This window comes from Cotesia glomerata, linkage group LG4 (assembly GCF_020080835.1).
Source record: "Cotesia glomerata isolate CgM1 linkage group LG4, MPM_Cglom_v2.3, whole genome shotgun sequence".
Classification (NCBI taxonomy): Eukaryota; Metazoa; Arthropoda; class Insecta; order Hymenoptera; family Braconidae; genus Cotesia; species Cotesia glomerata.
The window spans coordinates 25231898-25256803 of NC_058161.1; the positions used below are offsets into that span (position 1 = coordinate 25231898).

The window sequence follows — 24906 nt, forward strand, 5'->3', positions numbered from 1 at the left end:
CAATTACTATCTGACGCAGATGTTGTCAGGACATGGATGTTTTCGGACGTATCTTCACCGCTTCAAGCATGATGATTCACCGGAGTGCCCGTCCTGCCCAGGAATCAATGAAGACGCGGAGCACGTTTTCTTTGAGTGCCCACGATTTTACCTACAGCGCGATGAGCTGGAGATGATCCTGAAGAAGAAAATCCAACCAGAGACAATAGTAGAAGCAATGCTGTCATCAGAGGCTGCCTGGAACGCCGCAAACACGTTTGCAACAGAAGTCCTTATAGACTTGCGTTCCATCGAAAGAAAAAGAGCAAATGACAACAACTAGAAGAAAGGTAAAATAATACCTAATTACCAGAAGGAAGAGCAGTCGCTATATCCTCCCCCCACGAAGTAATGCCTAACGGCGGTTTCCATGAGGGATTAGAGGAAAGAGGAAAGGGGTTTAGGGTTTAGTGGGTAGGGGCGTTAGCGTCGAGTTTTAGTATGACGCTGCGTCGAGTCGCCACATATCCAGGCCAAACAGCTACGCCTAGAATCCGTAAAAAGGATTCCCCCTAATGGAAAAACACACACACACACACACACACACACACACACACACACACACACACACACACACACTGATAAAAAACTATCTTCACTCAAGAAAAATATTCTTGATCCAAGAAAATTATTTTGAAGAGAACTAATTGTCTTACTTCAAGAAATTTTTGTCTTGAATTCATGTTTCTTGGATTGAGAGGTCTAATCACTCCGATCGATAACATTTTTACTTGGTTCAAGTCTATATTATCTTCGATCGATACAAGTGAATTCTTTATTCAAAAACGATTCTCTTCAATAAAGAATAATTTTATTTCATTTCAAGAATTATTGATTGTTGATTCAAGAACAAATTTTTTTATTTATAATGTTATGTTTAAGTCAGAAAAAAACTTTGAAGTTAAAAAATTTGTATTTCTCTATTTGCCGAAAAATATTTATTAATACAGAGAATAGCAAAAATACAAAAATTTATATGCTTAAAACAAGTAAAATAATATCTTAATTTAAGAGTCGCATCATACTTGGAAGAAGTCGGTAATATCTTGAACCTATGTTACCGCCTATCTTAATCCAAGAGAAAGAAATTCTTGGGCGAAGTTGTATACATATATCTTATTTTAAAATAACCAAGTTTCTTGATTCGAGAATTAATTTCTTAAATTAAGAGAATTGAATTACTTGAAATAAGAATGACATTTTGGAGAAAAAATTTTTCTTGAATCAAGTCATTTTTTTATCAGTGCATACATACAGACATAGTGACAACATCGCGGGGGTAGTCAGGAAAACTTCCTATGACCTTTAAACGTTGAGATCTGATGAAAACTCGATTTTTACAAAATGAGGTGAAAACAATAACTTCCCGATTTTTGAAAATCTTCGATTTTCTTAGCGGGAAGTTAAAAATACTTACTCATAAATTACTTAAAAAAATTTCTTAAGAAAAATTCAGAGGATAAGATCGAAGACTCCACATACGTCAGAGGTCATCACAATAAAGGAAATGTATTTAGGCAGAATAATAGGCTCAATGACAGGATTATCATGTCTAACGTGAATTGTCGAGATTTTCGGGATGTCACGAGAAGAGATAGCCGGTAATAGTAAGTGGGAGAATAATCGATGGCCCGTCAAAATAATTGACATTGTTGAGATAATCAAGATTGTTTACATTTCCTGGACCGATGTAATCAATACAGTTATTGTTTACCGAGTTAAGATGATTACATAAACACCCATTTGAGAGATTATAATAAATATTTACCGACATATGGGCTTGCGAACAACCCTCAAACTCGCCTCATATTTCGGGTTTATCTCAGCCAAGTGAAACAATGTCTTGACTAGAGAAGCTCTCAGCACAATCAATATTTAAGCTTTCCACTTTTTCAAACAAGTTTATTTGCTTTTCAATTAGAGCTGGCTTATTTGGATTAAAAGCTCACATCTTAGCTAACGTATATAACTTTGATGTTTTGTAATTACAAAAGTTGCAATTTTTCTGTGCCTGGATCTGAAAGCTGCTTATGAGCAAAAGCTCAATGAGAGCTTTGGAGGCGAAACAATTGATGTTTGGCTTATCGATAAAAATAAAATTTTTTTGTTTTGAATTTTAGTTATTGAAAATATTGTTCTCTGAACGGTAATTAAGATTCTTATACCTAAAATAATTATTAGATCTGCTCTGATCAGAGCAGATCTAATTAGATCTATCCATATCATCTTTATGATTACATATATTCATCAAGCTTGATCTGATTTGATCTAACGATCTGATCATATCTAAACGTTTTTTACCGCGTAATAATCAGATTAAATTAGATCTGCATAGATCAAAGATCTATTGATATCTAATTTTTAATTTAATTTTGATCAAACTTAATCTGGATTGGTCTAATTTGATCTGACCGGATCTAGTTTAATCAGAACAGATCTATTCATATCTACTTTTTAATTTCATTTTGATCAAATTCGATCTGGTTTGATCTAAGTAGATCAAATTAGATCTGTCCATATCTACTTAGATCTAAATTTAGATCAAATCTGATCTGCTCAGATTAAATTTGATCCGAGCAGATCTAAACTTTTTTTCCCGGGAAAACAGTATTTTTTGAATTTTCAAACTGCAATAATTTCTAAATGAATGAATCAATTTTCACGCGGTTGGCAGTATTCCACGCACTTTTTCAAAATCTATTATATACTTTGAACACAAACTGATCGAACCGAAAATTTTAGAGAAATTTGAAAAATTCACTTTTTCCGAATTTTTTCGACAACGATAACTCACGAACCAATCAACCAATTTTCACGTTCTTGGTAGCGATCGACGTGATTTTTTGGGCTCTAATAATTATTTTATTTCGTCAAAAATGATCCAAAGAGAAATCTCGAAGTTATGTAAAAAAAACACTTTTTTCGAAATTTTTCGTTTTCGATAACTCTCGAACGAATCAACCGATTTTGATGGGATTGGTGGCAATCGACGTGGTTTTTTAAGCTCAAGAGCTGAATAGTTTTTGGAATTGATCGGTGAAGCCGTTTAGAAGTTATTCCAAAAAAACGATTTTTTGAAAATTTTATTTTTGAGATTTCTCAAAATCTAGCCAACCGAATCGATTCAAATGTTCACGAAATTTAATAGCAATGATACTCTTTGGATCACCATCTATTTCGATTCGATCGGCCGAGCCGTTCAAAAGTTATAAAAGGTTTACATACACACACACACACACACACACACACACACACACACACACACACCCACACACACACACACACACACACACACACACACACACACACACACACACACACACACACACACACACACACACACACACACACACACACACACACACACATATACATACAGCCGCACGGACACCATCGTGGGAATAGTCAGAGAAGCTTCCTGTGACCTTAAAACTTCGAGATCTGATGAAAACTCGATTTTCGAAAAACGGTGTAAAACCAATAACTTCCCGATTTTTGAAAGTTTTCAATTTTCTTAGCGGGAAGTAAAAATACTTAAAAGTTATGAAATAGTTGCTAAAATCCACTATTTTAGAGTTTTCGATTATCCATACAATGTCCTAAAATTGTCCTATAATAATGGTGTTGAAGTAACACGGATCGAAAATTTACACCGAGAGAATTTCACACCATTATTTCGCACTACGCGGCCGTATAAAGTGCTCTGGGTCCATTTTTACATCGAAATTTTTTACAGTGTATTTATTTAAATCAAAAATTTTTATTTATTTAATATATTATTATTTTAAACTTTCTAAATTAAATATTAACTTTTTTAATTATTTATCTTTAATTATTAAACATAAAAAGTTTAATTATAAAAATTGTGTTAGTTGAAATATTATCAACACCGGAAAATTTATAACACCGATTTAACACCGAAAAAAAATATTTACACCGCGACCGGTGTTACTGTTACACCGATTTCGGTGTTGAATTTAACACCGGAAATTTTTAACACCTTACAACCAATGGACTCACACCGGTTTTTTTACAGTGTATAATTTATGTGAACTTTTAATGTATGTTTAATAACAATTTATTTTAATGCAAAAGTTCTTTATATTTCAATTTCAAATTTGCCGCGCACCGAGAAGTCACCATTTTTCCCCTGATAAAGATGGGGGAGTAAAGTCTCCGACAAACAACAAAGATAGAAACCAATTTTTGATATTAAAAAATTAATTAAATTAAACTATGTGGTAAATCGTTATCAAATTTTGATAGAATATGTATGAAATATTGTTCTATCTATTGGAAAGTTTTTTTGATGGGGTCAAGTTGGCCGATTTTTTATAAATCCTCACTTTCCGGAGTTATTGAACAAGGACACTCATAAGAGATCGTGTATTTTTGCAAAACTTTAATTAATTATATCTCTTAAACGGTGTGGTAAGGAAATCTGATTTTTTTTCTATAGATGTATTGAATCATAATCTTCCGAATGAATATAAAAAAATACGGGGTCAAATTGAAGTCATTTGGCACCCAAACTGCCTTAAATATAAGCTTAGAAGTCATCTTAATTAGTTTTAACTCACAAAACAGAAAAAATAGTTCGGACAGCAAGGTCCGGGAATCGAACCCGAATTTTTTGGTTACGCAACGAGGGCTCTTCACATTAAGCTATCTGAGATATCGTTAGTAACAACCTTTCTTTTCTATCCTTCGGATTCTTTGTCAGTGGCGCCCAACTTGGCGCCGATCCAGCCTGGACGTGTGAGGAGATATAAAGACTCTTTCAAAAAAATTCTAAGGTTCGCATGAAAACCCCTTTATTTATGAATGAGAGGGGAAAGTTTGTGATATGTGTAGGCAAATTAAAGGTTTGTTGGTGAAAAATGCAAGCTTATGCAAGAACAATCCATATGGTACCATTCGTTTACTTAAAAAATGAAATATTAAGAATCTAGTGCCGTAAAGGCAAAATTTGCTGTCATGGCAAAGATTGTCACACTTTATTAAGGATAGTACTTGAAGTAAATTAATGTTTTTCTGTCAATAATGTATTTGAGCTTTTTATTTAGCATAACATTTGAAGTTATGTTATGTCTCATAAATTTAAGTAAGTATTATTAAAATGAGTCTGCTTGGGGCATTAAAAATCCACTTAGTTCCCTTAGTTGCGCAAATTTACCCCACACGAGTGCGCACACTACCCTTAGTACGGGGTAAGTGTGCACAATTTGAATAATTCGGATTAATCCGTTTTTTTCCGAAGTGTTAAGGTGTTAGACTTTATTTCTTAATTTAATTATTACCTAAATGAACACTCTATCAAAGACATATTTTTATTTTCCTTTTATGTTTATCGTTTAATTTTGACACCAGTTTGAATGCTTAAGTGCGCACACTTGCCCCATATGACTCTATGGAAATCCACATAGGAAACTGTGGGAACATGAATTTCCCCTTCTATATGAATTCCTATATAAATCCATACATTCCTACATTGAATCTTATGGATTCTATATCTCCTACATAAATCCATACTTTCTTATGTGGATTTCGATGGATCCCCATACAAACCTACATGGATGTTTTTAATAAAGTATACTTGAGTGTCATTAAAGCATATAATATTAATTAAGGATCTTGGACAGCTGGGTAGCTCGGAAAAGACTGACCGCAAAGTTCGCGGTTCGAGTCCTCGATGTACCCAGTTTTGTTTTTCTTTTTTTTAATTTTTTGGCCTATTGCACTATATATAATTTTATAAAATTCCATGTAATTATATTAATTTTTTTGCTGGATTTCTATAAGAATTCACATGAAACTTCCATAGAAAATCATGAGGGAATCTAGGCTAGTTTCCCATATAGATTTTTTTGATAGGGTTATAACAAGAAAGCTCGGTTGTATGCATGCGGTTGGAGTTTGACACAAGATGACCCAGTTATGTCTATACTCGGCGTGTGTTAGTGTAGTAGTGTATTGTCACAATGTAGCGGCAAGAACATGAACATGAGCATGTATACAATGTGCATTAAATCTTTTTTACCTTACTTTTCCCATTCCGTGTCTTTGATATTTGGATTTTGTGTATCACCAGAGAAATATGAAATATTGTTTATAGCAAACTATTTATTCTCTCAGATAAAATGCTAGAGATGACACTTTTGACAGAGTTTATTAAATTACCGAGGTATTTTCCTGACAATTATCCCAGCTGTCGATTTTCATTCCAAATATAATATCTATCGTATATTTTAGATTTATTGATAATGTCGGCTTTTTTGCAATGTCAATTTATTTTTATTTTTTAATACTATAAATTAAATTCAAAAAAAATTTTTTCTATATTTTCTTAAAGATAAACCTTTAAGCTTTAGAAACATAAATTATTATTAATTTTAACTTCAATATTACTCTTTATTTTCAGCGCCCTTAATAAGAAAAAAATTTTTAAAAATTTGGTTTTTTAACTTTTAAGGTCCAAAAATTAAAAAAAAAAATTTTTTTTTCATGTCTTCGACTGTAGGATCTTAAAGAAGAGCCTTTAAGCTTCAAATTCATGAATAATAACAAATTTTTATTTCAAAATTTGTCTTCATTTTCAGCGCCCTCAATAGAAAAGGAAAAATTCAAAAAATTCAATTTCTAATTTCTGAAGTTCATAAAATAGAAAAAAAATTTTTTTTTATGTCTTTGATTATGAAATCTTTGAAAGCAGTCTTTGATCTTCTGTGCTAATTAGCACACTCAATATTTTCTTCACCATTCCTTTTAATTTTTCGTTTCAACGGTCAAAGAGAATAATTTCGACTTCTTTTTCACTTTAGAAGTCAGAAAAAAACCAGAAAAAAATTTTTTTTCGTCTTTGACTTCACGACCTCAAAGAGAAGCTTTTAAGCTCTAAAATTATGTATCATTATTAATTGTAACTTCAAAATTTCTTTAAATTTTCAGCGTTCTCAATCAAAGAGTAAAAATTCAAAAAATTTTAATTTTAACTTTCGAGGTTCAAAAAAACGATAACTAAAATTTTTTTTCGTGTCTCCGGCTACAGGACCTTAAAGCAGAGCTTTCAAGCTTCAAAATCATGTATTAAATTTAATTTTAACTCCAAAACTTCTTTAAATTTTCAGCGCCCTCAATCAAAGAGTAAAGATTCAAAAAATTTCATATTTTAACTTTCGAGGTTCAAAAAAACCAAAACCAAAATTTTTTTTATGTCTTTGACTAAGGGACCTTAAAGCAGAGCTTTTAAGCTTCAAAATAATGTATCAAGCCTAATTTTAACCCCAAAATTTTGTTTAATTTCCAGTGCCCTCAATCAAAGCGTAAAAATTCGAAAAACTAATTTTAACTTTCGAGGTTCAAAAAAACCAAGATAAAAATTTTTTTTCATGTCTTCGGCTAAGGGATCTTGAAAGAGAGCTTTAAAGCTTCAAAATTATGTATCAAACTTAGTTTTAACTCCAAAATTTCTTTTAATTTTCAACGCCCTCAATCAAAAAGTAAAAATTCATAAAATTTCAATTTTTACTTTCAAGGTTCAAAAAAACCAAATCGAAATTTTTTTCCATGTCTTCGGCTTTACGACTTCAAAAAAGAGTTTTCAAGCTTTAAAATCATGCATCAAACTTAATTTTAACTCCAAAATTTCGTTTAATTTTCAGTGCCCTCAATCACATTCAAAATTCAAAATTCAAAAAATTTCAATTTCAACTTTCAAGGTTAAAAAGAAACCAAAATAAAAATTTTTTTTCATGCCTTTAACTAAATGGCCTTAAAGAGAAGCTTTCAAGCTTCAAAATTATATATCAAGCTTAATTTTAACCCCAAAATTTCTTTAAATTTTAAGCGCCCTTAATCAAAAAGTAAAAATTCATAAAATTTCAATTTTGAACTTCCGAGGTTCAAAAAAAACCAAACCAAAATTTTTATCCATGTCTTCGGCTAAGGGACTTTAAAAAGAAACTTTTAAACTTTAAAATCATGCACCATACTTAATTTTCACTGCAAAATTTCTTTAAATTTTCAGCGCCCCCTAAAAAAAACTCCAAAATTTCAATTTTCACTTTTTCAAAAGAACTCCGCAAAAAAATAAATCATTTTCTAATCACACTTTTTTTTTCTGCAACTTCTATAAAGACCTCTTTACCCGAACAATTATACTTTATTTTTTTTTATAATTACGCCATATATAACACATGAATATAAAAGACTAGAATCACTTCTTTGTAGCTCGTTCGATAAATTATCTCCATGAATTCACCTATCAACATTGTTATACCCCCTCCCATCCCCTCCTCTTCATAAATCCATACATATAGTATCCACAGTATATATATATATACATATAAATTTATATATAGCAAATAGTGCTCGGGAAATTACGTGATTATTTCATTAATGGTATAGAGACTCAATCCGTTGGATTATCACATATTTCCCACGAGTCATGTTGACCCCCTTCCTCTCTGTAACACCTCCCCCGGGTTCTGACACCCTCTGTTAATATCGAGCCTCGTTTAGCGAGACAAGATTTAAAGATTCGTATCCTCAATTTGCATGTTTGCCGTCCAATCAACGCACAAAAAATCCCGGAATTTGTTTACTGAAAAACGAAAGAGATTGCGGGGTGATGATCACTTGTGACGAAGAAGTCAGGGAGGGTTGAGGAAACATTCAGGGGAGGGTTGAAAGGGTGAGAAAAAGAGAGGGGCAAACTTGGGGATGAGAACTGGGGGCGCTGGTGGCGGAGGGTTTGGTTACCGGGTGGGAGTGATGCTCGGGGTGCGGAGCGGTCAGTCAGTGCGCGGCGAGGCGCGCCAGCTGCCGCACGTCATGATTCTGGCCCAGGTGAGCGCACCCACGAGTCAAGTTATTTATTTTTTATTTTTAGTGATTGTGAATATTTATGCACGTTCATCCTACATTTTATTTTTAGATTTATTGGTTGTTAGTTGATTTTTTTTATGGAAAATTTTGGAGTTTAAAGATGTGGAATTTTTTTTTTTTTTGGGAAAGTTGAGGCGGGAATTTTTGGTGGAAATTTTGGACAAGTTTCAAGTTGGAAAATTTGAAAAAAAATTTTTGACAAGTTCAAGCTGAATTTTTTGTGCAAATTTTGGTAAAATTGGAAATTTTTTTTGGAAAGTTTAAGAAAATATTTTTTTTAATTTTCATTAAAAAAAAATTTTTTTTTTTATTTAAAAAAAATTTTTAGTAATAATTTAAATTAATTTTTTGAAAATTTAGAATTTTATTGAAAATTTAGTTTTGATAAAAATCATGAATTTTTCATTTTGATAAAAATTTTTAATTTTTAGAAAAATTTTTAATTTTGACAAAAACTTATTTTCAACAAAAATTTTGACAAATATAATAAAATTTACTAAAAATTTTTAATTTCAACAAAAATTAAGAAAATTTACTAAAAATTTGAATTTTCGTCAAAAAATTTATTTTCAACAAAATTTTTGACAAAAATAATAAAATTTAGTAAAAATTTTTAAATTTCAACAACAATTAAGAAAATTCACTAAAAATTTGAATTTTTGACAAAAAATTTATTTTCATCAAAATTTAGTAAAAATTTTTAAATTTTAACAAAAAAAAAGAAAATTTATTAAAAATTGGAATTTTTGACAAAAAATTCATATTCAACAAAAATTTTGACAAAGTTAATAAAATTTGCTGAAAAAATTTCAATTTTGACAAAAATTAAGAAAATTTGAATTTTTGACCAAAAATACATTTTCAACAAAAATTTTGACAAAAATAAAATTATCTGAAAATTTTCAAATCTTAATAAAAATTAAGAAACTTCACTAAAAATTGAATTTTTGACAAAAAATTCATTTTCAACAAAAATAATAAAATTTACTAAAAATTAAAATTTTTGATAAAAAATCAAAATTTTACTAAATTTTTGCCTCCAAATTAAAAAAATTTACAATTTTAAAATTATTTGAATAAAATTTCAAATTTTTCCAAATTAAGAAATTAATTTTTTATAATTTCACTTTTTATTCTAAGTTTTATTATTATTATAATTATTTAAAATTTTTTTTGAAAATAAAATTTTTCCAATTTGACTATTTTTTTCTTTATTTACACTTTAATTATTATTATTATTATTTAAAATTTTTTGAATAAATTAAAATTTCAAATATTTCCTATTTCACTATTTTCACTTTTTATTATTATTTTAAATTTTTATTATTATTATTATTATTTTAAATTTTTATTAAACTTGTAGAAGTAGCTTAGTATTACATTAATAATATTAATAATATTTATACCAAAAAATAAAATTAAAAATTAAAAACTCTTCCGTGCAAAACAATTTAAAACTATAAAAAGTAAAATAAATTATCAGAAGCGGCGTATTACCGCTTCCAAGTAAAACTGCAACAGGTTCCGACGGTTAAGAAGCTCGACTAGTGAATAACCCATTATCTAGCAACTGCGATCTATGGTGTATTGATGTGTACTCATACTTAAAATTAATCACAATTACAGGAATAATTAATCGTTAATAATTTAACAAAACATCAGTTTATAATTATAATAATTAAATTATAATCACTGGTTAGTGAACTACCACGTAATTGCGTATTTAAGGGCTGATTAGAGGGGCCAAGAGATTTATCGCAGGATAAAAGTGCGTGGGTGACAGATTTCGGATGAAAGGATTTAAAGTGTCGGATGGTTGAGAATTTATTCGATCATTTGGATTTCGGATTTTTTCAGTGAATTTGAAGAGAATTTTTGGGTTTAAAAGATCAAATTTTGTGCGCTATCATTTTTATCAGAAAAATCTTCATAGAATTGATAGTTTAGGAGATAAAGCGCGTTAAAGTGTAAAATTTTTTTTTTTTATAAGAAAAACTTGAAAAATTGAAAACAATTTTTTTAGTTTTGATGAATTCAGTTTGCTAGCAATGAATTTATCAATATTTCATGTATGTATATTTTGTAAGAGAAAAATTTCATTCGCATTTTTTTTTCTTTTTTTTTTTTTTTTTTATAAAAGTTTACCAAAGAAAAATTTAACGTTAAAACAAATTGACTTTTCAATCAAAAAAATAGTTTTTTATTCTATTTCTGGTTTTGAAGTAACGGTATTGTTTGACAGTAAATGCTGGGGACATTGTAAGATATTGACGGCTTAATGCAATAAGTTGGTGGTTTTTGTTGCGGGAAATTTAGCACGTATTGTTACTTTTCGATTTTTTTTCTCTATTGATCAAAATAGAAGTTTTTTTTATAAATAATTTGAATAATTTTTTTTTAAAAGAAATTTTATTTTTATTTTTAAAGATTTGTAACTTTTACATAATTAATTATTGATTAATGATATAATTATAATTTTAGTGATTTTTTATAATAACTTTAATAAAAAATTAAATTTTTTTATTATTTTATCAAAATCGAGATTTTTTAATAGAATGAATTTTTTTTTTTTTAATTCAAACTTTTTTTAACTTAAATGTCAGTAAATTTTTGAGATAAAATGAGTGTGTGTTAAATTTTGTCAAATCATTTGAGCTGATTAAATTTTGAAACCAATCATTGAAGCCGTTGCAAAGATATTCGAAAAACAAAAATTTTTTTTCCAAGTTTCTTTTAAATAGTTCTGTTAAAACATTTGACTAAGCTCTTAAAATTAAAGACACTTTTTTTTTTACTAAAAAAAGTGCGTCAAATGCTACGAAGCAGTTTAAAATTAAACGACGTGTTAGAAAATTATAGCTATTGAAAATAAAAAAAAGAAAAAATGGTTCTTTTTTAAAAAACTTAAGTTTTTAGATGAAAAAATTTAAAAATTCTATAAAGAAAAAAACCATATAGGAAGTCAGCCTAGATTTTCACATAGTTTTCGGATGGATTTATATATGATTTTCATGGAATTTTCATGTGAATTCTTATAGAAAACCAGGAAAAAAATTAATATAATTACATATAATTTTATTAAATTATATATAATTATATATAGTGCAATGGGCCAGAAAATTAAAAAAAGAAAAACAAAACTGAGTACATCGAGGGCTCGAACCGCGAACTTTGCGGTCAGTCTTCCGAGCCACCGAGCTGTCCAAGATCTTTAATTGATATTATATGCTTTAATGACACTCAAGTATACTTTATCAAAAACATCCATGTAGGTTTGTATGGGGATCCATCGAAATCCACATAAGAAAGTATGGATTTATGTAGGAGATATAGAATCCATAAGATTCAATGTAGGAATGTATGGATTTATATAGGAATTCATATAGAAAGGGGAATTCATGTTCCCACAGTTTCCTATGTGAATTTCTATAGAGTCATATGGGGCAAGTGTGCGCACTTAAGCATTCAAACTGGTGTCAAAATTAAACGATAAGCATAAAAGGAAAATAAAAACATGTTTTTGATAGAGTGTTCATTTAGGTAATAATTAAATTAAGAAATAAAGTCTAAGACCTTAAAAATTCGGAAAATAAACGGATTAATCCGAATTATTCAAAATGCGCACACTTACCCCGTACTAAGAGTAGTGTGCGCACTCGTGTGGGGTAAATTTGCGCAATTAAGGGAACTAAGTGGAATTTTAATGCCCCAAGCAAACTCATTTTAATAATACTTACACAACTTTATGAGACATAACATAACTTCCAATGTTATGCTAAATAAAAAGCTCAAATAGATTATTGACAGAAATAAATTAATTTACTTTAATTACTATCCTTAATAAAGTGTGACAATCTCTGCCATGACAGCTAATTTTACCTTTACGGCACTAGATTCTTAATATTTCATTTTTCAAGTAAACGAATGATACCATATGGGTTGTTCTTGCATAAATTAATTTTCCACCAACAAACCTTTAATTTGCTTTCACATATCGCAAAATTTCCCCTCTCTGTTCATAAATAAACTAGGATAGAAGATATGGAGTCCATATACTGAGGACGTGCATAGATACCTGAATTACAACGCCGTGAGCTAGATCACATAGATCTATGATCACATAGACCGAGCTATCTAATAATTTTTTCTCGCATATTCTATAAACTCAAATTAAGATGATCCTCTCCACATTCCTTTCTCAATCCTTTCCTACCAATATTCTGTTACGTGAATGTGGAACGCTTAACGTAATAATTACCGTAACTCCTATTCTTTCCCGCTTCACAGCATTATTTATATTTGTAAAAATGCTTACCGTAAGATGGACGGTGTGGCTTAATGTATATAGAATAAGCGAAAGGAAATTTAGTATAGACCGGATAGCTCAAATGGTAGAGTAGCCGACATGTCTTCGGAAGGTTCTGGGTTCGAATCCCAGTCCGAGCTATCTAATAATTTTCTCTCGCATATTCTATAAACTCACATTAAGATGATCCTCTCCACATTCCTTTCTCAATCCTTTCCTACCAATATTCTGTTACGTGAATGTGGAACGCTTAACGTAATAATTACCGTAACTCCTATTCTTTCCCGCTTCACAGCATTATTTATATTTATACAACGCCTCAAGTGTAGAAATATTTCTAAACGATTTTTTTGTAGTTACTCGAACTATGCATTAGTTGAAGTAATGCTTTCTCATATGGATTTTCATATTGAAATCCGTGCACCCAGTTAGCGTATTTATAGATTTCTCCATAAATCCATATATTCCTAAATCGAATTTTATGAATTTTCATATGAATCCAAACTTTCTAATATGAATTTATATACAAACCTTTATAAATTGTATTGGTACACGGAGAGAAAAATATGGTAATCATTCCTATAATTTTAATGAAATGTTTTCCTATACCAGTTTAGGAGCAATTACTTAAATTATGGAAATTGTAACCATAATTTTTGGGAAATATTACTATAATTATGGGAATGGTTTCTATAATTATAGGAACGATACCTATAATTATAACTGTAATATCGGCATGATTCCCATAATATATACACTGTAAAAAATTTCGGTGTAAAGTTGGACTCAGGGACTTTTACACCGCCGTGTAAGTGTGAAATGTCGGTGTAAAATTTTCACTCGTGTAAATTTAACACGGTGTAATTTACTGTTTTACACTATTCCGTGTTATTATTTATAGCTTTTAAAATTTAATAACTATTACTAGCAACCTTGCAGTCACTATGTGACTGCCGTAGCTTGTGAACTATAAATAAATAAAATTTTGCTTTCTTAAATAATAACTTTTGTTAAATTGCACTTTACTTTTTTAACTATTGACGTTTTTAAAGATATAAGCTCATCCCGATGTTACACTCATCAAGATCTTTCATTTAAGTACCCACATCAATTTTTCATATATTTATATATGTATATATATATATATATATATATATATATATATATATATATATATATATGAAAAATATATCAAAATGCATGTGGGTACTCAAATGAAAGGTCTTCGCGTCTTGAAATGACTGTCTGAATGAATGAAACGTCTTTGTTTTTGTTTTAAACACAAGAAAATCAATTTATATGCATTAAAAACCAATTATTATTAACTTTAGAATAATAATATGCATATGTTTAATAGAATACTTGTCCAAAATTCTTAATAATTTGACAAATGCTGATTTTTATTAATTATTAACGAAAAACATTTACTTATGGGTCATTCCATGTCAAATCAAACAATAGTTGAAAACGAAACCTTTCGATTTGGACAAATTTTGGTCAGAAGTTTTCTTTTATCATATAACGAAGTTCTGCGAAAGGAAAAAAAAATTTTTTTTTTCAAGCGATATGCAAATTCAAAATTTCCCAATTTTTCCAGTTTTTCAATTTTGATTTTGTAATATCTCGAACGCTATTATAGATACAGGAATAGACTTTCGTTTGTTTGATAGGGGACACTTGGGGCTATTGAAAAAAAAAAAATTTGGAAAAAAATTTTGAAATAAGTCAAATTTGTCAAATTTTAAATTTTTGAACATAGTCGAAAATGACAATCGACATCAAAATTTTGGCTCAATTTTTTTTTGTATAATACATTGTACTAGTCTTAAAAGATCCTGAAATTTTTAGAACTTTTTTTTTTTTTAAATGTGAATTTTTGAATTCAAAATAAATTTTTTTTTTGTTTTTTGCTATTTCTAAATGAGATTCAGGTATGCGAATACATATTATTGTAATTTTGAGCATTAAAAAATTAAATACACGACCTGGAATTATTAAATAATAAATTGGTTTCAACTTCTTTTTTTTTTTTTTTTTTCAATATCCCCAAGTGTTCCCTATCAAACAAACGAAAGCCTATTTCTGTATCTATAATAGCCTTCAAGATATTACAAAATCAAAATTGAAAAACTGGAAAAATTGGAAAATTTTGAATTTGCATATCTTGTGAAAAAAAAAATTTTTTTTTTCCTTTCACAGAACTTCGTTATATGATAAAAGAAAACTTCTGATCAAAATTTGTCCAAATCGAAAGGGTTTGTTTTCAATTATTGTTTGATTTGACATGGAATGACCCATAAGTAAATATTTTTCGTTAATAATTAATAAAAATTAGCATTTGTCAAATTATTAAGAATTTTGGACAAGCATTCTATTAAATATATGCATATTATTATTCTAAAGTTAATAATAATGGGTTTTTATTGCATATAAATGGATTTTCTTGTGTTTAAGACAAAAACAAACCGTAATTTATAACAGTCTGAAGTTTGAGGCTCGATATCTTTAAAACGGCTTGACTTACGCAAAATTTCAACCAAACCTTTTTTGTAGAGCATTCAATTGCCCATAAGAAAAAGGTTCAGTTTTACCTATAAAGTAGCTCGTTGTCACGTTACAAAATTCCAAACTTTAAAAGAATATTTTTCTATGTTATTTAAATGGGAAATAGAAATTACTTGACGCCACCTCTAAATATTAATATTAAGAGCTCATATTTTAAGAGGATCTTTTTCTAGAGATACTCTGACGATTTCTCAATGTTCATTGAAAAAAAAAAAATATTTGATTTTTTTGATACACTCTATTATATATATATATATATATATATATATATATATATGCTATATATATATATATATATATATATATATATATATATATATATATATATATATATATATATATATGTATATATGAAAAATATATCACAATGCATGTGGGTAGTCAAATAAAAGGTCTTGATGAGTGTAACATCGGGATGAGCTTATATCTTTAATAAATAGTTAAAAACTAAAAACACTTTTATAAAAGCAAACTAAAAAATAGAGAAAATAAATTTTAATAAATTTAAAATTAAGAATAGTGTTAAAAATTTCAATAAATATAAATTAATAATAGTGTAAATAAAAATGTATTTTATTTTAAAAAGCGTGGGGTGCTTTTAAGATATCAAAATGATAATCACTCTACTCATATCTGTCAATAAAATATTTATAACTATTGACACCATGCACCCACGCTTTTTAAAATAAAATACATTTTTTTATTTACACTATTATTAATTTATATTTATTGAAATTTTAACACTATTCTTAATTTAAATTTATTAAAAATTTTCTATTTAGTTTGGTTTTCTATAAAAAGCGTGTTTTTTAGTTTTAAACTATTATTTATTTTTACTTTTTAGTTTGGTTTATTTATAAAGCGTGATTTTTTAGTTTTTTTAAACTATTATTTGTTGATTATCAAAAATATTCAGGCGCGCAAATTACCCACGGAGAGTTACATACTGACAAACTGACATACAAGTGAAGCTAATATAAAGCGTGTACCTACGGAGGGAAAACACCTGGTTTTCGAAATAACTTCAGGATGGTCATCAGAGGATTCCGGGTTGATGTCAGGGTTTATCTGTGCCATTCCTGATGAAAACCTACGGAGGAAAACACCTGGTTTTGAAATATAACTTCGGGATAGTCATCAGAGGAGTTCGGGTAGATGTATGGTTTATCTGTGCCATTCCTGATAGAAACCTACGGAGGAAAACACCTGGTTTCGAGATATAACTTCGGGATGGTCATCAGAGGATTTCGGGTTGATGTACGGGTTTATCTGTGCCATTCCCGATGAAAACCTACGGAGGAAAACACCTGGTTTCGAGATATAACTCTGGGATGGTGATCAGAGGATTCCCGGGTTGATGTACGGGTTTATCTGTGCCATTCCCGATGAAAACCTACGGAGGAAAACACCTGGTTTCGAGATATAACTTCGGGATGGTCATCAGAGGATGACTAGGAAGGTCATCACCTGGGTTCTAGGTTGATAATAATCAAAATTTAAATAATATCATTATGGTAGTCTCTTTATGCGAAAGGAGAGTTACATACTGACAAACTGACAAACTGACAAACTGACAAACTGACAAACTGACAAACTGACAAACTGACAAACTGACAAACTGACAAACTGACAAACTGACATACAAGTGAAGCTAATAAAAAGCGTGTAAAAATACCAATAGTTCACAAGATACAAGGTCATTTCTTAATTATTGATATTTTTAAAAATTTAAGCTCATCCCGATGTTACACTCATCAAGAGCTTATTTTGAGTACTCACATGCATTTTGATATATTTTTCATATATACATATATGTAATATAAATAAATATATGAAAAAATGATGTGGGTATGTCTTTAAGAATATATATTAAAATGTATTTAACACTATAAACATTCGCATTTTTATCAATAGACTCTAACATATGATCCACCGTATAATTAGATAAATTTTTAACAACTTGAATATTAACATTCTTGTTGCAGACTTTCCAATGATATTAAGATTAACATTGGAATGATTTTACTCCGTAAAATAGCATAATATAAAAAAAAAAAAAAACATACTTTTAAATATTTATTTCTACATGTTTATATTTATAATTTAATATCGTACAAGTCTGAAGCTAAACAATCAAATTAATTAATGAGAAATTTTCAGGAAATACATTTACACGCTTGGTGGTGTAAAATTTAGGATTTACACTGTTCAAATTTAACATTACACTTAGTGTGATTTTCACACCGTCCGTGTTAAAAATTTTAACACCGAATCATTTACACCACACCGAGTCTAAAAAATTTTTTACAGTATAGGAATGATTCCCATAATGTATAGAAATAGTTTTTATAATATTATAGAAACCATTCCTATAATATCATAGGAACCATTCCCATAATATCATAGTGATGATGACTAATAATATTGAGATATTTATCATTACAACTCAAGTTATTTGTGACTTCGATGATCACTTCGAAGCATTTGAAATTATTAGTAATTTCAATAATTTTACTTGCTTCTCAATAACATCATTTGAATTATGTAAAATAAGTAATATTGTTCATATAAACAATAAAAGTTACATACCCAAAAGGTGGATTTAATAAATATTCAACGTATGTATTGTAAATAAATAATTTGTATTAAAAATAAAAAGAAATTATAAAAATAAACAATGAATTTCCATATCTATTTTGCTCCTTTAATTGAATAGTGAGAAAATATCCCTTTTATTAGAGAAATTTTAGAATTGCTACAATATTTTTCAATATTATCTAACACAATATTAACTGAGTTAGAATAAACGATTCAAGATTAAGTATACACGTGAATAAAAATTATGAAAAAGAAATTTTTTCACTCTAGTGAAAGATCAATTTTTATTTACAAAAAAAAATTTATTAGCAAAAAAATATATAATCATTACTTTATATTTTTGATGTGATTGCTTCATTATAGGAACATTTTCAATAAACTATGGGTATGGTTCCCATAATGAGCATAGGATTGATACCAATAATGATCATTTTATTATAGGAACTATTCCCATAATTTTTGGAAAGGTTCCTATAAATTCATCTCTGCGTAGAACAATTGGAAGATTTTTAAGTTTTTCAAACTTAAAAAACGAACAGAAGTTCCATACATACCCTTCAGATTCCCGCTTTTCATATTTTCTAAACTTATGACCCCCAGGAATATATAACCACTCGTTATCACCTATTTAAGCGAAATATGGCCACGCATAGGATTAACAACGCTAACTAGTGCTCAAAGTATTTCGATTTAATTTTCAATTCGCAAATTGTGTTTCATGAAAATACGTGTGATAATTCCTGTTTTTCGCAATAAACGCTTTTATCAAATAGGGAATTTCGTTCGTCCGAGGAGACTACAGTCTGTGCATTGTTAATAAATCTCATATAATAACAACAATAATAATAATCACGGTTACCGTCAAAAAAGATATCGTGATGTATGTGGTAGGAATTAAATGAAAAATAAGAAAAGCCTTTTATCTATAATATTGGATTGGATATTTTTGTGGATAGGGGATGAAATAATTCGAAAAGAATCCTTTGATCAATTACACTACTGACAACAAACGGATTACCGGAATTTCTTTCCTATCCTGCAGACTCTTTGTCAGTAACGCCCAACCTGGCGCCCACCCAACCTGGACAAGTGAGGAAATATGAGGGCTTTTTTAAAAAAATTCGTAAGTTTGCATGAAAACCCTTGTATTTATGAATGAGAGGGGGAAGTTGGCGCTATGTGTACGCGAATTAATTATTTGTTGATGGAAAATTAACTTATGCAACACTGTTAAAAATTTCTATTGTAATTTTACAAGAAATGTATTGGAGGTTAATAGGCAAAACATTTATCTAAAATTACAATCGGGTACAGTAATATTACAAAACATATATAGCTCTGTGAGGTTACTAATTTTACAAAACGGGTTTGTAATTTTACAAATATTTTTAGATTAGCTACGTTTGTAAAATTACAATACTTTCCTTGAATTTTACTTGAATTGAAATAATAAAAAAGAAAGATTTGATTTAATATTTGTTGTCATTTTAATTTATGAAGCACTGACTAGATTTTGCATCTTACGTAGACCTCATTTTTACAATTAAGATGATATAAAGTGAAAATAATATTTACCCTAACTAAGAATCGAACGCGAGCCGCGCGCTTGCTAGACCGATACCTAACGCCTTACGCCGTACGACCGATAGGTGATTTAACATCTTATTATTCTTATAAGCTTATCCTATGTGGTGATTGAGCATTACGGCTTATTATTTATTATTTACATTATTTGTGTTATTTGATGCAGTTTATTGATGGAAAATAACTAACTTTTACATTATTTATAATTCATTGAATATTATAAAAGTTAAAGTCTAACATATACTCATTCAAATATATTGATTTTGAAATGATCGTTTGAGCGTAATATTAAAATTTATAAAAGATAAATGATGCCACGAATTTATTATCACAAATATACAACCATAGACTAAAAATTAGTAAAAATAAATATGAAGGACATTGTTGTTTTTTGATACATCAGTCTCATTTTTGTAAAACTGAAAAGTATTGTTTTTAAAATTGGAAAACAGTGAAGTAGAGTTGCAATTCGTGTAATATAATTAAAATTGTCGGGTAACATTACATTGCACTGTGTAATTTTACAATGAAAATTGTAAAAATAAAAAAAAGCTTTTTAAATTTTTTATCGGATTATTGTAATATATATTACAATATTTTTTTGTGATTTTACATACAATTATGCCGAATCAGATCACAAATAATGGTTGTAAAATTAAAAAGCTTTTTCTTAAAAATTGACCAACGGTTCTGTAATATTACAATGCGTGTTAGTTTTATACATGAAGTTTGTAAAATTACAATACATCTTAGTAGATTTGCTGACGGGTGTTGCAAAATTACATGAATTGTATTTCATTTCGCATTGCTATACACTGATTTGTAATTTTACTTATTATTTGTTTTGTAATATGATTGTAATTTTACAAAAATTTTTATCAGTGTAGGAAAGTATGGATTCCTTTAGTGAATTTATATAAGTGGAATAAACATACACAGAAAGAAAAATTTTTTGACTAGAGAACAAAATTCTTGGCTCAAGAAAATTTTCGGGTGTCTGAAGGAAGACCGAAGTTATGTTGGCCGAAGTAAAAATTTTTCTTGAAATTCTATTCTCGGTGGAATTAATTTTTTTTTTTCAATTCAAATTATCATAAATACTTGATACAATAAATTTTTATATTTGATCAAAATTTTTAGATACTTAAGGGAAGCAGCGCCACCCACTTCAGCTGAGAAAAAAATTTTCTCACCTTGAGAAAATTTTTCTCTTAAATATTTGATACCCATTTTATATTATTTTAGCGTGCAATTATACATATTGAATGAAAAAAAAATGATGAAATATTATTTGATCTTCCCATTTAACATGTTAATCAATAAAAATATTAATGAAAATTTACTTCTATCTTTATATTTAATTTTTTGGAGCAAGAGAGAAATTTTCTCAAGACAAGAAAATTTGCTTCTATCAAGAACTAAATTTTTTGGAGCAAGAGGCTGAATTTTCTCAAAACAACAAGAATTTCTTGACTTAAATAAATTTTCGTGGATCAAGATACGTATTTCTTAAAGCAAGAGAATTAATTTTGTTGGAATAAGTGAAATTTCTTGTGTCAAAAAAAATTTTTTTTTCCGCTTAAGAAAATAATTAGGAAGAAAAATATTTTCTTGGCTCAAGTGAACCTCTTTTTCTGAGTAGAAATTCATATTAGTAAGTTTGGATTCACATGTGAATTCATAAGATTCAATCTAGGAATATATGGATTTATAGAGAAATCTATAAATAAGGTCACTGAGTGCATGGATTTCTAAATGGAAATCCACATGAGATGGTATTAATTCTACTTATGCATAATTCGAGTAACTACAAAAAAAAAACGTTTAGAAATATTTCTACACTTGTGGCGTTGTAATTCAAATAACTATGCATATAATATCATTCGATTACTTAAAAAATAAAATATTAAGGATCTAGTGCCGTAAAAGTAAAATTTGCTGTCATGGCAAAGATTGTCACACTTTATTAAGGATATTAATTAAAGTAAATTAATTTTTTTCTGTCAATAATGTATTTGAGCTTTTTATTTAGCATAACATTTGAAGTTATGTTACGTCTCATAAAGTTATGTAAGTATTATTAAAATGAGTCTGCTTAGGGCATTAAAAATCCACTAAGTTCCCTTAGTTGCGCAAATCTACCCCACACGAGTGCGCACACTGCCCTTAGTACGGGGTAAGTGTGCGCATTTAGAATAATTCGGATTAATCCGTTTTTTTCCGAAGTGTTAAGGTGTTAGACTTTATTTCTTAATTTAATTATTACCTAAATGAACACTCTATCAAAGACATATTTTTATTTTTCTTTTATGCTTATCGTTTAATTTTGACACCAGTTTGAATGCTTAAGTGCGCACACTTGCCCCATATGACTCTATAGAAATCCACATAGGAAACTGTGGGAACATGAATTCCCCTTTCTATATGAATTCTTATATAAATCCATACATTCCTACATTGAATCTTATGGATTAAATATCTCATACATGAATCCATACTTTCTCATGTGGATTTCCATGGATCCCCATACAAACCTACATGGATGTTTTTGATAAAGTATACTTGAGTGTGATTAAAGCATATAATACCAATTAAAGATCTTGGACAGTTGGGTGTCTCGGAAAAGACTGACCGCAAAGTTCGCGTTTCGAGCCCTCGATGTACCCAGTTTTGTTTTTCTTTTTTTTAATTTTTTGGCCTATTGCACTATATATAATTTTATAAAATTCCATGTAATTATATTAATTTTTTTGCTGGATTTCTATAAGAATTCACATGAAAATTCCATAGAAAATTGTGAGGGAACCTAGGCTGGTTTCTCATATGGATTTTTTGTCCTTAAAAAGCTCCATCAGTAAAGATTAACAGAATCAATGGATGTTGGATGGTAAATTCTGGATATGACAGCAGAAACCAGCAAACCGTGGTAGGACCGACAGAACAACATTAAAACCACATATCTCGTGATTTAATTATCTATCCATCGCACATTGTTCACAATTGAAAAACAATTCTCAACAGGATTTCCATTATTCAATTATTTCCATGTCGTCTGTCGACAAACTTGTCTATATCCGGAAATATCCCTTTCATTGGCTGTCAATACTCGGATCTTGCTCGAACTACACTACATTTTATGTAGTTTGTTGTTTGGATCCTGCTAATAATTATTGGTGACATTTTCACAGAAAATGAAGATAAAATAACTAGAAAAATTATCATTTTTTTTATTCTTATTTAAATTTTTATGTCAATATTGATTCTCAATGCTTTAATGATTTTTTATTAGAGATATTATTAGATGGCGGATGTATGTTATGATTATTAGAGTGGATGTTTTATCTTCTGCATTAAATTTTTCCTTTCATGTTAATTGATATTATTATTTTATTTTTTTATAACTTTACTTGATCCTTTTTTTTATATAGAAGTAAAAGTTGTGTTTGGTCTCGAACTCGTGGACTCACAAACGGAAAATTTAATTTAACAGTTAGATTAATTATGTATGGAAGTAATTTTGTATATTTTAGTTCAGTCTATGTTTAAGTATTTTTTTTCTCAAATAGAATTATAAATGGGTTAAACATATTTTTTTCAACTGGAATATGATTAAAATTTTAATTATATTTTTAATAATTTATTATGTTAATAAATATCATGAAAGTCAGGATTATTGACATTGATGTTAAAATCATCATTAGTACTATATCAATGAAACTTTGAAAATATCAGAGATATCGATATTGATATCATTATCAATATCATGAATATCAATATCAATATCGTGAATATCATTTGAGATATCGATATTGATATCATTATCAATATTATAAATATTATTATCAACATCGGAAATATCATAAGAACTAATATCATTATTCTATCAATATCATTATTAATTTCATGAATATCAATATCAATATCATTATCATCTTCATGATCAATATTATAAATATTAATATCAATAATATTAACATTATCAATATCATGAATATCATTTTCAACATCGGAAATATCATAAGGACTAATGCCATCATTTTATCAATATCAATTTCATAATCAATATTAATATCATTATCATCATAATTATCAATATTATGAATGTTAAAATCAATATTATCGTCATTATCAATATCAAAACTCATATAATGCACATCATCAGAAATATTAATACTTATATCATAGAAATATAATCAATATCAACATAATTATTAGTATTGATTCCATGAATATCATCAGCAATGTCAATATTATCATCAATATTAATTCTGTGAATATCATGTATAATATCAATATCAATTCTGTGAATATCATGAACTTCAATATGCATCATTATCAATATGAATTCCGTGGAATATCATCATCAGCAATATCGGTATTAATTTCGTGAATATCATCAGAAATATCAATATCATGTAAAGCAGTATAATCATCAATCTCGATATCCTGAATATCATCAACATAATAAATATTATTATCTATATCAATATCTTGAATATCAATATCATCACCAATATCATGAATATCAATATCATGGAAAACAAATATAATTATCAATCGAGATATCCTGAATATCATCACCATCATAAATATTATTATCAATATGAATATCTTGAATATCAATATCATCACTAATATCATGAGTATCAATATCATAAATATTATTAATTATTATCAATATTAATATCTCGAATATCAATATCATCAACAATATAACGAATATCCATATCGTTACCAATATCATGAATATCAATATCATGTAAATCAGTATAATTATAAATCTTAATATCCTGAATATCATAAATATTATTATCAATATCAATATCATTACCAACATCATGAATATTAATATCTCTTTCAAGTCTTAACTTATAATGTCACATTATAAGTTGTCACACTCTAAACAAACCAATAATAATTTTATCCTA

General features: G+C 28.4%; 1 protein-coding gene across 1 annotated transcript in view; it reads left to right on the top strand.

Annotated features, from left to right (window-relative positions):
* The first annotated feature begins 8812 nt into the window (after window positions 1-8812).
* The window catches only part of LOC123263232 (dopamine receptor 1-like), a 122424-nt gene continuing 106330 nt past the window's right edge, over window positions 8813-24906 (top strand). Inside the window, exon 1 of the mRNA XM_044725834.1 lies at window positions 8813-8886. Coding sequence (XP_044581769.1) covers window positions 8872-8886 — 15 coding nt within the window. The 5' untranslated portion in view covers window positions 8813-8871. The remainder of the gene's footprint in view (window positions 8887-24906) is intronic.